The sequence below is a fragment of the Pongo abelii genome, chromosome 9 (assembly GCF_028885655.2).
Source record: "Pongo abelii isolate AG06213 chromosome 9, NHGRI_mPonAbe1-v2.0_pri, whole genome shotgun sequence".
NCBI lineage: Eukaryota > Metazoa > Chordata > Mammalia > Primates > Hominidae > Pongo > Pongo abelii.
This window is the reverse complement of record NC_071994.2, coordinates 8285981-8300125: the sequence shown is the minus strand read 5'-3', so window position 1 is coordinate 8300125 and position 14145 is coordinate 8285981. Positions and strand designations below refer to the sequence as shown.

Genomic DNA, 14145 nt, shown 5'->3' with positions numbered 1-14145 from the left:
CGGAACTAATAGATACCATCCTTTGAGAACAAAGTCTGCTTTGCTCCCTTGAGAACCAAAGGCTAGGGTCCCACAATGGGAATGCCATCTCCACACCACCACTAACCGAGAAGGGAAATGGGGCAAGGGCAGGTAAAATACTGCAAAACTCTCATTATTTTTAAGTTGCCACTTTCTTGATTCAGCACTTGCTTGGTTGTTGCAAATCTTTCATTATTTTCCAGAGTTCCAACAAAGGTGGTTGCAACAGTCGTTGCTCATTTTTTCAGTTTGTTTTTTTTTTAAAGGCCCAGGTCTTTGGAGCTGTCTGTTTTACTACTTTTGCTTCCATTCTATTAATATTGAGCACCATGGAACCTCAGTTTGTCCATCTGTAAAATGTGGTAGTGCGCAGGGCTTCTGCTTCACAAACTCTGGGGCTGCAATGAAAAGGGAGTCCAGGCCGGGTGCGGTGGCTCACGCCTGTAATCCCAACTCTTTGGGAGGCCAAGGCGGGCAGATCACTTGAGGTCAGGAGTTCAAGACCAGCCTGGCCAAGATGGTGAAACCCCGTCTCTATAAAAATACAAAAAAAATTAGCCGGGCGTCATGGCACATATCTGTAATCCCAGTTACTCAGGAGGCTGAGACAGGAGAATAACTTGAACCCAGGAGGTGGAGGTGGCAGTGAGCCAAGATCGTGCCTCTGCACTCAAGCCTGGGTAATGGAGCAAGACTCTTATCTCCAAAAAATAAAAAAAATAAAAAAAAAATAAGGGGGAGTCTAGCCAGGTGACCTCAGTCAACAGTAGTTTGTTCAAGAAACCTTGAGAAGAAAGAGAGCAAGAAGAACAAGGATGCCACCTGGCTCCATCTAGGATATCATGATGACTCTAGTGACCCCAAAGCAATTCCCCATTCTGCTGATGACCCTGCGTGTGACCTTGACCCTGCCTATGACCTATTCCTTCTAATGTGCCAGTAACCTCGAGACAACCCCCACTCATGTTGTGGCTTCATTCTCCCAGGAGAGATGATCTGATTGGTTCCTCTCATCAGGGAAGCTGGACCGGGCCACCTGATAGGCTGCTGGCTAGTCAGTGGGTGGCTGCCATGGCTCAGACCCCAGCCCTGGTCCAGTCAGCCCTGGCTAGAGATGCCATTCCCATACAAAGCAGGGCATGAGGGTTAGGTAGGGGGGCCTCTGGGGCCACTCAAAAGGGGCCGAACTCTGACAACATGTGGCATGTTGAGGCAGGTGGAAAAGCAGATCACAAATGTCAAATGCTTTTCATGTAGTAGAATTCTTTTTTTTTTTTTTTTTTTGAGATGGTCTTACTCTGTCACCCAGGCTGGAGTGCAGTGGCGCAATGTCGGCTGACTGCAGCCTCCACCTTCCGGGTTCCAGTGATTCTCCTGCCTCAGCCTCCCGGGTAGCTGGGATTACAGGTGCCTGCCACCACTCCCGGCTAATTTCTGTATTTTTTTAGTATAGACCAGGTTTCACCATGTTGGCCAGGCTGGTCTCAAACTCCTGACCTCAAGTGATCTGCCCACCTTGGCCTCTCAAGGTGCTGGGATTACAGGCGTGAGCCACCATGCCTGGCCTCATGTAGTAGAATTCTAACTACCAGTCTCCTCTTCCATAAAAGGGTCAGCAACTTGAGGGTGAGGATGTCTCTCTCCACTGAGCCCAGCTCAGCGCCCTGTGCAGTGTGAGTGTTTGCTGATGGAAACTGGCTGCTTCTGCGGGAATCCAGGCCTGTTGGCAGAGCTGTAACAGGGTGGGGAGGCAGTGGTAGCTGGGGACTAGGCATCAGGTGAGGGGCAGGCAGGTGTAGCCAACCAGTCCAAGAATTTGTTTCCAACATCAAAGCCCCTGCACCCTGAGCTGATGAAGTTGTGCTGAGTCTACCGGGAAGGAGGATGGGAAGACGGAATCCCAGGTTGTGACATCATAAGGATAACTGAGGGCTAAGTGTCCTCTTTTTGGGCCCCATCCTCCATTGCCCAGCCCGAACCTGGGCTTGCTGTGGGTGACGGGTAGCCCCAGTGGGTTTCCTGGGACTGTTTGTCCTGGGAAGTAAGCAGGTGGGTGTCTGCCTTCCTGGTCCCAGGTGGATCTGGCAGGTCTAGGGAGCTTTTTTTTTTTTTTTTTTTTTGAGGCAGAGTTTCGCTCCTATTGCCCAGGCTGGAGTGCAGTGGCACGATCTCGGCTCACTGCAACCTCCGCCTCCCGGATCCGAGCGATTCTCCTGCCTCAGTCTCCCAAGTACTGGGATTACAGGCATGCGCCACCACGCCTGGCTAATTTTGTATTTTTAGTAGAGGTGGGGTTTCTCCATGTTGGTCAGGCTGGTCTCAAACTCCCGACCTCAGGTGATCCACCCGCCTCAGCCTCCCAAAGTGCTGGGATTACGTGAGCCACCGCGCCTGGCTTCTAGGGAGCTTTTAGGTACAACGGACAACAGTTGTACTCTCCTCTGAAGGTAGAGGAGAAGGAGACCCAGCAAGTGTTGGGGTCCTGCCCCCAACAGTCCCAGTCAAAGAGCACAGGTAGGCCTATTGGTCTTGCAAGAGACTCCTAAGACTCCAACAACTGTTTCCCTAATATCATCAGAGGTGGTACTCTAGTTCCAACCTCACTCCAGGACTCCACCTCAGGCAGGTCATAAAGAAAAGGGCCTGGATTTGACCCAGCACTCTGGGTGAGCATGCATGCACTTATCCACGAGGTTAGCTGGCCTCCATAGAGGCAGCCTCCCTCATATCTCCTGTATCAGTCATCCTCTCTAAGCCACTGTCTAGGCCCCATCACCTCCCCACTGGACTGCTGGGGTCAACTCCTCTGTGGCTTCTCTGCTTCTGCTCCTCCTCCACCTCAGACTAGCAAACTCATATTCATCCCTCAGGGCCCAGCTGGGGAAATACCTCCTCCGGAATGGCTGCCCTGACTTCTCAGGTGGAATCAGTGGCTCCCTCGACATGCTTCTGCAGGGCCGTCACAAGACGTATCACAAGTTACATTTGGCTTCCTGTGGCCTTGGGAGCGGGGACTGTGTCTCCTTTGTTTCAAAGTCTCCAGACCAGGCAGGGCCTGGCTCGGGGCAGCTGTCTGTGAACAGTGCTCAAAGGAATGAATCCCTCCTTGGGGTCTGCCCTGTGGCTTATTTCAGCAACCAAGGTCATATCTTGCCTATCTTCCTCCGTGATGCCAAAAAGCCCCTGTGGCTTCTGAGCAGGTGGCGTGTGCTGGCTGAGCGCCTGATATCTAATAGGTGCTCAGCGAATGTTCACAAAGGCGGGTGGGCAGAAACCCTTGCTTTTCTCTGGGACAGGCAGGGTAGTATAGGTGTGTGGTGAAGCAGGCCTTTCCTCCATCGGTCTATAGAATCGGTGGGGTCGCCAAAGCCCTGCCCACACTGACTGCCTCTCTAAGGCCAGATTTCCAAGGAGGAGCTATCCTGGGGAAGCAGAGGATGCTGGTGAGAGCCCAGGGGCTCATGGAGTGGGAGAGCAATAGTTGTCCATCCAACTAGGTGCTCTGCCCAGGAGCTCAGGATTCCTTGCAGGTCAGTACCCCCCAGCTATTATATGGTCCAGAGGACCCAGCACAGAGATGCCCACCAATCCCTACCCCTCTCGGGGCCTCAGTCATCCCACCTGTCAAGGGGGTACAATCCTTCTGACCCCACCCAGTTCACTGAGGCCAATAGAGCCAACAGCACTTCAGAAATAAAGACTTGGTGAACGCATCATACAAATAAATGGGGTTGTTATTAGACCCAAGAGCAGGGTCAGAAGGAGAAACAGCAAAAACGGGGAGTAAGTGCCCAGGGCTCCTGCCCCGAACCCCTTGAGGAAAAGAGAAACAGGTGTTGGGCAGGAAGAACAGCACCTACAGGGAGGAGGGAGAGGGGGTTGGGTCCTGGCTCTACCACGGACCAGTCACTTTCCTCAGGACTCAGTTTCGTCACCTGTATAATGGGGGAAGCACAATCGTTGCCTGGCTCCTTCCAAGGGCCTCAATTAGGCTTCGGTGAGAGAGTGGGTATGGAAGAGCTTTGCAAACTGTAAAGTGCAGTGCACACATGCAGGCTAGCTCGGCTCTGGGGCCCGGGCCCAGCTGGGCTCTGCAGAGTGGGTACAGTAAGTGTTGGCAATGAAAACACTGCTTGAGGCTGAGCCTAGCCCTTTGAGCACCCTCAGGTCCTCCACACCTGTTCCTCCTCCCAGGTGCACAACTTCCCTGGCACCTTTTACTCGGGGTGGCTGAGGCCTGCGAAGATGAAGCGCTCCTGGCCTGGGCTGGCCCCGCCTCCCACTCTGAACCCTCTGGTCGCCTCTGCTCCTGGTGATGATGAATAAATGCAGACCTGGTGGTGGGGAGCGGCCGTGCCCTGCACCCTGTTTTCCTTAGTCATCACCCTTTCCATGAGGTCTTGTGCAAGTCACCCCCATTCCTGGGTGAGGGTTAGAATGACCGGTGGTGATTTCTTCCCCGCAGCACTCCAAGTGGATGAAGAGCAGCTCCTGCCCCCTGCTGGCAGCCCCAGGCCCAGGGGCCTCCACCCCGCAGAGGCCTGAGCCAAGCTCGCCATTCACCCTGGGCTGGATCTCAGCTCCGGAAGGAGACGTCGAGAAGAGGCTGCCAAAGAGCCTGGAGGGGCCGCTTCAGAGCAGCGCCTTGAAGAGGAAGGAGAGGGAGGCTCCACAGGAAAGTCCCAGGGCCAGAAAGAAGGTCATGAGGGCGCCGGCCACCTCCCTCTCGTGTGGCAGCACCTGCCTAGAACACCCGGGAACAGGAGCTCTTAGAAAATGCTGGGTCTAAATCTGGACCCAGCTCCACTGCCCTCTCCCCATCCAGTCTGGGCTCTGACTCAACCCCTCTGTCACCATAACTGGCCCCTTTCTTTCCGGGCTTCAGTTTCCTGGTCTGTAAATGAGGCTGCTGGATAAGGATGTCTGTCAGGGCCTCTGGGTCTAACATGATGGGATTCCAGATTCCACAGCCTGCCCTTTCCACAGTGCTCTCAGCCTGTCTGCCCTGCCAGCTTCATTCTCTCTGGATTCTCCACTCCATTGCCCCTTGAGGAAATAGCCCATGACCTTGTTTTTGGTCAAAACCTTAGCTCTCCTTCAACTGAGAATTTTACAGCTAGATGGGCCCTGAGGGATGACAGTTCAACCCATTTTTTACAGATGGGGATACTGAGGCACATTGAGGCGGCCCCAGAACCAGTGCCCGGGCTACTTGGTTGGGCAGGTGCCTCCCTAGCCCAGTTCTCCTCTCCCCTACAGTTAAGGCTTGGCCCAGCAGGGGGCGCCAGCAAGGCCTGCAGACAGCTAGGGTTGGGCTGGCGGGAAGCAGGATGGGTCGTCCCTCCCTTGCAGACGGTCCCTTCCCAAAGACTGAACCCACCTCCCCACTCCCAGTCCCCCACCCCACCCCATTCCCCCGGACCTGGGCGCCAGGCACATGGTGAGGGACACCAGGTAGCCATTAGAAACGGCAAAGAGCAGCATGAAGGTGATGAAGTAGGCATCCTGCGGGAAGAGGATGGGCAGCCGGGACCTCTGGGGCACGTGGCACAGCATGAAGAGGGGCACGAACAGGAACCGCAGGCAGACCAGCAGGGGCAGCAGCCGGCTGTCCTCGTCTGGCTGTGGTAGAGGCTGGGGTCAGCATGGTCCCTGGAGCCAGGTCTCTGCTCCAGGGCATCTCAGGACACCCATAGAGTACTTTTTTTTTTTTTTTTTAGATGAGTCTCGCTCTGTTGCCCAGGCTGGAGTGCAGTGGCCCTGATCTCAGCTCACTGCAACCTCCACCTCCTGGGTTCAAGAAATCCTCCTGCTTTAGCCTCCTGAGTAGCTGGGACTATAGGCGCCCGCCACCACTATGCCCAGATAATTTTTGTATTTTTAGTAGAGCCGGGTTTCATCATGTTGGCCAGGCTGGTCTTGAACTTCTGACCTCAAGTGATCCACCTGCCTCAGCCTCCCAAAGTGCTGGGATTACAGGCATGAGCCACCACACCTGGCCTCTATTTATTTCATTAAAAATGTATGTGTGTGTGTGTGTGTGTGTCTGTGTACAGACAAGGTCTCACTGTGTTGCCCAGGCTGGTTTTGAACTCCTGAGCTCAAGTGATCCTCTTGCCTTGGCCTCCCAAAGTGCTCAGATTTTAGAGGTTTTTTTTTTGTTTTTTTTGAGACAGAGTCTCGCTCTGTCTCCCAGGCTGGAGAGCAGTGGTGCAATCTCGGCTCACTGCAGCCTCTGCCTCCCTGGGATTACAGGCATGCACCACCACACCTGGCTTATTGTTATCTTTTTAGTAGAGACGGGGTTTCACCATGTTGGCCAGGCTGGTCTCGAACTCCTGACCTCGCGATCCACCTGCCTCGGCCTCCCAAAGTGCTGGGATTACAGGTGTGAGCCACCACGCCTGGCCCACCCATAGGATAGAACCATCTGTCACCCCCTGAGCTCCTCTGACCTGACTTACCCGGTGAGCCAGTGAGGGAGGACCCAGCGCTGGGGCCTGGGCCAAGTCCACCCAGCAATCAGGGACTGACCTGGGGCTCACCTCTGCCTCTCCCAGGCTCCAGCTTGTGCTCTCCACAGCATCTACAGTTTACATACTTGGTTCCTCATAGCACCCACTGGTGGTTCCACACACCCTCCTGGGGGCAGATGGGGTTTCTGAGTGGGATTGGAAGCTGTAGATCAGCTCCTGTCCTGACTTGGACGAGACCAGCTCCTCTTTCACCTGCTTTATATATTGTCTCTTTGGAAGATTTCATTTAAAATACAGCACCATGGCTAAAACCAACCCCAAAACTAAGACTCTTGCTCAGTCCCTCACCTGGTGCAGGAACCTCCATGTAACATTCTCTGAGCAGCGAAGGCTGGATGCTGGGGACACAGAGGTCAACTGGACATGACTTTTGCTTTCAAGGAGCTCACAGTGCAAGCCCTGGCCTGCACGCCTCCAGGGCCCAAGTGCTCCCTGCCGCTTGGCCAGTGGTTCCATTGCCAGGCCACTTGGACTACCGGAAAATCACCTCCATGCTCTTTCAAGCCCTTGGATCCCAAACTGCTTCCTAAAACATCGGATCACCCAGCCCTGGTGTGCTTACCCACAGGAAGTAAGAGGTCAGGCTCCGTCCCAGCCAGTCCATGATGTTGAAGAGGAGGAAGCAGCAGATGGGGTTGAAGAACTGACCTGGGAGGGAAACGGCTGCAGCTCCTACTGGTCCCCAACTCCCCTCTCCCGTCCTCTCCCCTTTGTGCCCCCTGCCCTGCCGTGTTGTCCACCCCGACACTCACTCCACTTCCCGGGACTGGTGGAGCTGGTCACCATGGCTGTGATGGCGGGGAAGACAGACAGGGTGACTGTGAAGACCAACACAAGGCACAGCGCTGTCAGCCAGATCTGGGAGCCAGAGGCAGGGGTGTGAGCAGGCAGGGCAGGCCCAGGGCCCTACCCTCTTGCCCAAGCCCCATCTGGGAGCAGGACACCTGGGGCCTGGCCCAGCTGTGTCCCTGACCCACTATGACCCTATGACCTTGGGGGAGTCAATGTGAGCCCCATTCTTCCCCAGAGATGGTGATTGGGGGCTATATCCAAGCCAAACCTTCTGGAAGACAGTGAAGACTGAAGGTTTTCCTGGCTTCTGGGGCTCATCTGGCTCTGATTCCGGCTCCTTCTCCAGGTCAAGATCCAGGGTCAGAGCTACCTTCTGGGGACTACTGGGAATCCCGTTCTCATCTGGGGTGAGGGGGGACGGGGAAGGGTCATGCTTGTGACCCAGGTTTCCTGACAGCCAGGCCCAACGAAGGAGATTCCCAGCAGTTAAAACAAGTGATCCTCAGCCGGGCATGGTGGCTCACGCCTGTAATCCCAACACTTTGGGAGACCAAGGCGGCCATATTGCTTGAGCCCAGGAGTTCGAGACCAGCCTGGGCAACATGGTGAATCCCCATCTCTACAAAAATACAAAAATTAGCCAGGCATGGCAGCCTGCACCTATAGTCCCAGCTGCTCAGGAGATTGAGGCGGATCACTTGAGCCCAGGAGGTCGAGGCTGCAGTTGAGTTGTGATTGCGCTGCAGTGCAGCCCAGGTGACAGAGTGAGATCCTGCCTCAAAATAACAACAACCTCCCCCTCCAAAAAAAAAAAAAAAAAGTGATCTTCCTCCAGCCCAGGCTGCAGGCGAAGGGAATTAATGATGGAAATATGCATAGCTACCAGGAAGCACATGCATGGATCGGGTGATGAGTGAAGCACCTTAGATGGATTATTTCATTACCATTGCTTTACAAATGACACATTGAAGTTCAGAGAGGTGCAGTGGCTAAGTGGTTTGTTTCAGGCCACACCGCTGGGATGTTGTGAAACCAGTATTCAAATTCAGAGGTCTTCAGATCCAAAGTTTGCATGTATGGAAGCTCTATTGCCTCCCCATTTTATAGAGGTGGAAACTGAGGCCCAAACAACAGCAGGGATGACTTTAATCCTACCAACTTCCCTTCATGTTCTTCCTGTTGGCACAAGGCTACTAGGGGTGGGCTCTGGCTGGGAACAGAGGGAACAGCTTCCCAGGGGAGGTGACTGTAGCTTCCTCTGCATCTCCCACCTCCCCAGGAGGGTCTCAGGGCTTACCAGACTGGAGGAGCTCAGCTTTGGTCTCCAGCTCCTGAGCTTGGGCCTGGGATGGTTTATTGGCGAGGTAGTAGCGGGCAAACTTCTGCAGAAGGACAGGAAAGTGTTGGGCCTGCCTGGCTTGCCTGAGGTGTCTGGATCCCTCCCCATACCATCGGCCCGGAGGCTGGGGCCCCTCAGTGTCTTCTCTGGGGGTCAGGGCTGAGACCAGTTCTCCTCCACCTCCCCTGGCCTCTCTCAGGGCCTCAGACTCAGGACTCTATCCAAGATGCTTTGAGGTGGGGCCTCGAGCCCAACAGCAGGCTCACCAGGTGAGGCAGGCTCAGGTAACACATGATGGACATGAGGATGCCCACACAGGGCGTGATAAAGTACCCCAGGGCAGAGGTCTCGGCATCCACACCACCTGCGGAGAAACTTCAGCTGCAGAAGAGAGGCACCTGGTCCCGCCAGCTCCCACAGGGCTTCCAACTCGTCCCACTTCCCATTGTGTACTTCTTAGACCCACTCCCAGCCTCTTCCGCTTCTCCTTTCACTGACAAATGGGAATCTTGTGCAGGGCCCCCAGAGCAGCCCTGCACTTCTCTCACTTTCCCCTATGTGTCATTTTTGTTGAGCACATACTATGTGCCAGGAGCCTTCTCTTACTGCATGCTCATTACAATCTGAGCAGGGAGCTATACCAATCACGTCGGTGGGGAAACCAGCACAGAGAGGTGACAAGCCCTGTCTAACGCCCCTAGCTGGTAAGCGGTGAAGCAGATTCAAACCCAAAACTATCTGAATCCCAAACCCATCCCTTCATCCTTCAACTTCAACCTGCTGCCACATGCCAGTATTAGCCCCAGGAATCCTGCCCCTGTCCCTGAGTTAACCCAGTCCTCACTTGGTTACTACTCCTCACTGCAGGGCCCATGAGCCCCACTCCCTAGCCCCAGACCCAATCCCCATTTCCATATCACCCGCTTGCCTCCATCTTCACCCAGAACCCATGTGTCTTGCTCTCACATGCCCTCTCTGTTCCCCAAACCTCAGAGGCCACCCCAGCCCTCTAGCTACCCAAGTGCACTCACTGGCCATGGACAGGAGCATGGCAAGGGCAGCAAAGATCCCAGCCAGGCCCTGGCCGCTGAGGAAGAGGGTGCTGTAGGTGGAGGGCATGGTGCCCAGCTGCCCGAAGAGGCTGCCCTGTAGGACTGCACTGAAGGCTGTGGAGGACAGGGATGGGGGCTGCTGCTCAACTAGGCAAGACTCAGAGGCTCCCTGGAGGAGGTGCCGGCAGGATACACAGGGGACTCTGGGCACTCGGGGGCAACACCCGCCATTCAGCCCTCTTCTGAGGTGCAGCCATTGGTCTGTGGGGCTGCTGACCAGGAGGCCTGCTCCTAGGTCACCGGACAAGTGACTCTTCCCCTCCCTGTGGGCCTCAGTTTCTTCACCAGGGATATGAGCAACCATGATGCTGTCTGCCCTTCTCAGATATGCTGGGCCCTTTCAGTGATGAGGCCAGGTTGAAGCCCTGCATGGGCTGGCTGGGGAGGGGGTGGAGGTGCTCACAGTTGATGAAGCAGACGGAGGCCATGGTGATGGAGAAGAAGGGTCCGGGGCTCATGTCCACCTTGACCAGCGCTGCCGTCAGGGCAAAGAGCAGCAGTATGGCCAGCAGGCTGCCCAGAATGCGCACCGTCTCCGGGACGCTGCTCAGAAGCAGGCAGAGTTGGATCAGTGGGGCCCAGGCCAGAGGGGGCTGGGGAAGGAGGCTCGACACCTGGGGCTGGGCAGTAGGGCTTGGGGGCAGGGGGCGCAGGGGAGGGCCTCAATGAAGCTGCCTCGGCAGGGGGCGCAGGAGCCAGGGCAGGCCTCTCACCACTGGTACAGGAAGGAGTTGAGGAAGGTGAAGAGCAGCAGGGGCAGCTGGGACAGCAGCGTCACCCAATTGTTGAAGTTGAAGGCATCCTCGGGGCCCGTGTGGTTGGTGCTCAGGATCCTGGCTGTGCTGTTGCTGGCCCCAGCCAGTCGCGCCTGGAAGTACTGCCAGGTGGGGAGGTGGTGGAGGGTCAGTACCCCTCAGCCTTCCCCCGCTGCCTTCCCCCTCACTTGTGATTGCTTTCTAATGTCTGTGGGGACTTGTCTGCCTTGTCCTTGTTCTGTTCCCAGCACCCGGCACACAGTCAGAGCTCCATGAATGTGCGCTGTTAAATGGCTGAAGTCTGGGACACAGCCCAAGCATTAAGATCCCCCAGCAAGAGCCTCGATCCAGCATTGGACGGCCCTTCCTCTTCAGTGCCCTGGTTCCAGCCCCCATCCCTACTCCTGCAGCCGCTGCTAGATTCATTCATTCCACGGGTATTTATTGAGCGCCTACTGTCAGCCAGGCTTTGGCCTAGGTGCTGAACAACTGCATTCTCTCTAGAGCACATAGCCTGCCACTCCTCTGCTTAACCTCCTCACTCCTCAACACCCCGCTTCATGCCTCCCTATTGCCTGCAGGGCAAAGCCCCAAATGGAAGAGCCCTTCAGAATCAGATCCCAGTCTCCCTTTGTGCCCTATCTTCTGCTCCATCCTGCTAAGCTCCAGGCAGCCCTGGCTGTGGATCTCTCTCTAAACAGGCTGATCCTTTCTTGCCTGTCTGCCTGTCATGCCTTTCTTGCATGTCCTTTGGCATGGCTGTCGCCTCGCCTGGAATGCCCTACTGACCACACGCCTCCATATGCACTCTGCCTACCCTACTCCCAATTTACAAATCTCTTCCATGAAGCAGAAGGAACTTTCTCCCTCCCCTGGGGACCCACTGCACTCTGCTGCAAGCCTGGAATGTCACGCATCATGTTACATTATTAATAGCTCTTTGGCACCCTCTTGCTCTCAAGACCAGGGGCTGATTCATCTCTGGGTTTCCAGGGCCCAGCACAGAGCCAGTACCCAAGAAGCATTTGCAAAGTTGTTGCAGTGAATACAGATGAATAACCCGGTCCCAAAGACAACGCAAACCCCACATTTCTGCCTTCCCTGAAGAGCCTCCCTGCTGTTTCCTCCTGTGTCCCCAGTGCCTGCTCCACAGTAGGTGCACATTAAAAGTTTGTTGAATGAGGCCGGGCGCGGTGGCTCACTCCTGTAATCCCAGCACTTTGGGAGGCCGAGGCGGGCGGATCACGAGGTCAGGAGATCGAGACCACCCTGGCTAAGACGGTGAAACCCCGTCTCTACTAAAAATACAAAAAAAATTAGCCGGGCGTGGTGGCGGGCGCCTGTAGTCCCAGCTACTCGGGAGCGTGAGGCAGAAGAATGGCGGGAACCCGGGAGGCGGAGCTTGCAGTGAGCTGAGATCGCGCCACTGCACTCCAGCCTGGGCGAAAGAGCAGAAAGAGACTGTCTCAAAAAAAAAAAAAAAAAAAAGTTTGTTGAATGAATGAGTGAATGAATGAAATTCATGGTATTTCAAAGAAAGTCAAACGTTCGATAACCGACTTTTGGGGTGACTGACTCAGGAATAACGACACACAGAGGTGGGTGGGCAGCGCCTTTGCTCATTCCAGACCCTGTGGGCTGGTGGCCTTGCCCCTCTGAGATGTGGGCATTCCTGAAGTTTTGCTTTCCTAGCCGTGGGGGAAGCATTCCCCTCTCCGAGCTTCAGCCCATAATGAGCTCAACGAGGGGTCACAGGTGCGCGGTGAGGAAGCGCCCGGTAAGCCTCATCCCAAAGGGCTGGAGGGAGGGGTGCTGGCTGTGGCCACGGGGCTGCCACGCCGCCGGGAGTCTCACCGGGATGGCGGTGATGAAGAAGTTCCAGGGAAGGAGAGTGCCCAGCCCCAGGATGAAGAAGCTGATCCCGACCAGGTGGTAGCTGTGGGGATCGGTGGGAAGGTCACCCCGAGGACGGACCCGCCTCCGCGGGCCCTCTCGCCTCCCAGGCCACCCCCTCCAGAGCGGACTACAATCCCCATCACCCCGGTTCCGGAGGCCGAGGGAGTCGGCTGATGGGAATTGTAGTTCGATCCGGTCTTCTCTGAGCCTCGGAGCGCCTTCAGGGAGCGGGTCTGCAACGCCCCCGGCCACTTGCAACGCACCCGGGCCCACTCACCTGTCCCGCGGGGCGTCTCCTCGCGCCATCGCCGCCGCGGCGGATGTGCCTGGGGTGAAAGGGACAGAGAAGCCGCACCTGCACCTGCGCTGGGGCAGAGGGCCGCAAACCGGTGGGGCGTGGGGCGGGTCTCCGCAGATTCGGGTGCAGGGCGGCTGGAGCCGCACAGGTAGCCTCGGGCGGATTTCGGCGTGTCTCGCGCTCCGCAGGCTGGGACCTGGGCTCCGCCCCCGAGGCGGGGACAGAGGGTCGCGCCACCCGTCTCTCCTTCCCCCACCCGCCTCAGGGACTCGACTCCGGCTCGGGCCCCGCCCCACCTCGGGGCCTCCGGAACCCGCCCGCTCCCCGCACAGCCCCTCCCCGCAGCCCCCCGTCCTCTCCGCGGGCGCGAGTCCCGGATCCGGGCCGCGGAGGAGAAGGCGGGGGTAGGGGCGAGGTGTAACCTCACCTCCACCCCCCGCCGAGAGCTCTGTAGGGGCAGCACTGGTGCGGGGCTCTTTCCGCTTCGTCAGCTCCGAGGTGATGCCAGAGCCGCTCCTGCGACCCCTAACGCTGGAACCCACCGGGGCGCCCCCTAACTAGGGAGCAGCTGCGGAGTCCCCGCCCAGAGCGTAACCCGAGCCGGGCCCGGGCCGGGGAACCAGAGCTGCCACAGGTCCCTCGCGATCCTGGCGGGCTTTGCCACGCTGGGTCCCCGGGAGTGCCTGGAAAAAAACAGCGTTACTTTCAACTCCCTACTCTTTTTCTGTTAAAAAAAAAAAAAAAAAAAGACTATAAATCATTAATTTGCTCCTACCCTCATAATCTACGACTAGGTGTGGGTTCTCAGCAATCCCCGGGCGTATCGGGGACGCTGGAGAAGTGAGAGGCTCCAAAACACAAACTATTTTTTTTTTGAGACGGAGTGTCGCTCTGTCGCCCAGGCGGAAGTGCAGTGGCGTGATCTTGGCTCACTGCAACCTCCCCCTCCCAGGCAGGTTCAAGCGATTCTGGTGCCTCAGCCTCCGGAGTAGCTGGGACTACAGGCGCATGCCACCACGTCCGGCTAATTTTTGTATTTTTAGTAGAAACGGGGCTTCACCATGTCTACTAAAGAGGTGACCAGTCTAGTCTTGAACTCGTCTTTTGACCAGGCTGGTCTCGAACTCTTGACCTCAGGTGATCCGCCCGCATCGGCCTCCCAAAATGTTGCAATTACAGGCGTGAGCCACCACTCCCGGCCACAAACTATTTTCTTAAGCGATGACATTTTATAGCCATTCCCAGGTTGCTTATGTTTTTCCTCCAGCCGACTGAGAGTCTGTAGGGGCAAAGGCTGTGCTTGTCTGGTCCATTGGTTTACTGGCAGCATCTAGCACCGTTGAGTGATAAATGGATTGCAGTAAAATGCAGGTGATTTTAGGGAGAACAGGGACAG

General features: G+C 56.2%; 1 protein-coding gene across 9 annotated transcripts; it reads right to left on the bottom strand.

The window, feature by feature from the left end:
- Window positions 1-3737: 3737 nt before the first annotated feature.
- Window positions 3738-13645, bottom strand: SLC29A2 (solute carrier family 29 member 2). Of its 9 annotated transcripts, XM_063728042.1 has the most exons (14): window positions 13525-13645; window positions 13177-13432; window positions 12729-12777; window positions 12410-12491; window positions 10514-10677; window positions 10204-10343; window positions 9720-9854; window positions 8955-9052; window positions 8647-8731; window positions 7618-7751; window positions 7310-7415; window positions 7120-7205; window positions 5444-5643; window positions 3738-4765 (listed from the first exon to the last, which is right to left on the bottom strand). In XM_063728042.1, exons 3-14 carry the CDS (start codon window positions 12755-12757, stop codon window positions 4654-4656), a joined length of 1371 nt encoding a protein of 456 aa, XP_063584112.1. In that variant the 5' UTR covers window positions 12758-12777; window positions 13177-13432; window positions 13525-13645; the 3' UTR covers window positions 3738-4653.
- Window positions 13646-14145: the final 500 nt, after the last annotated feature.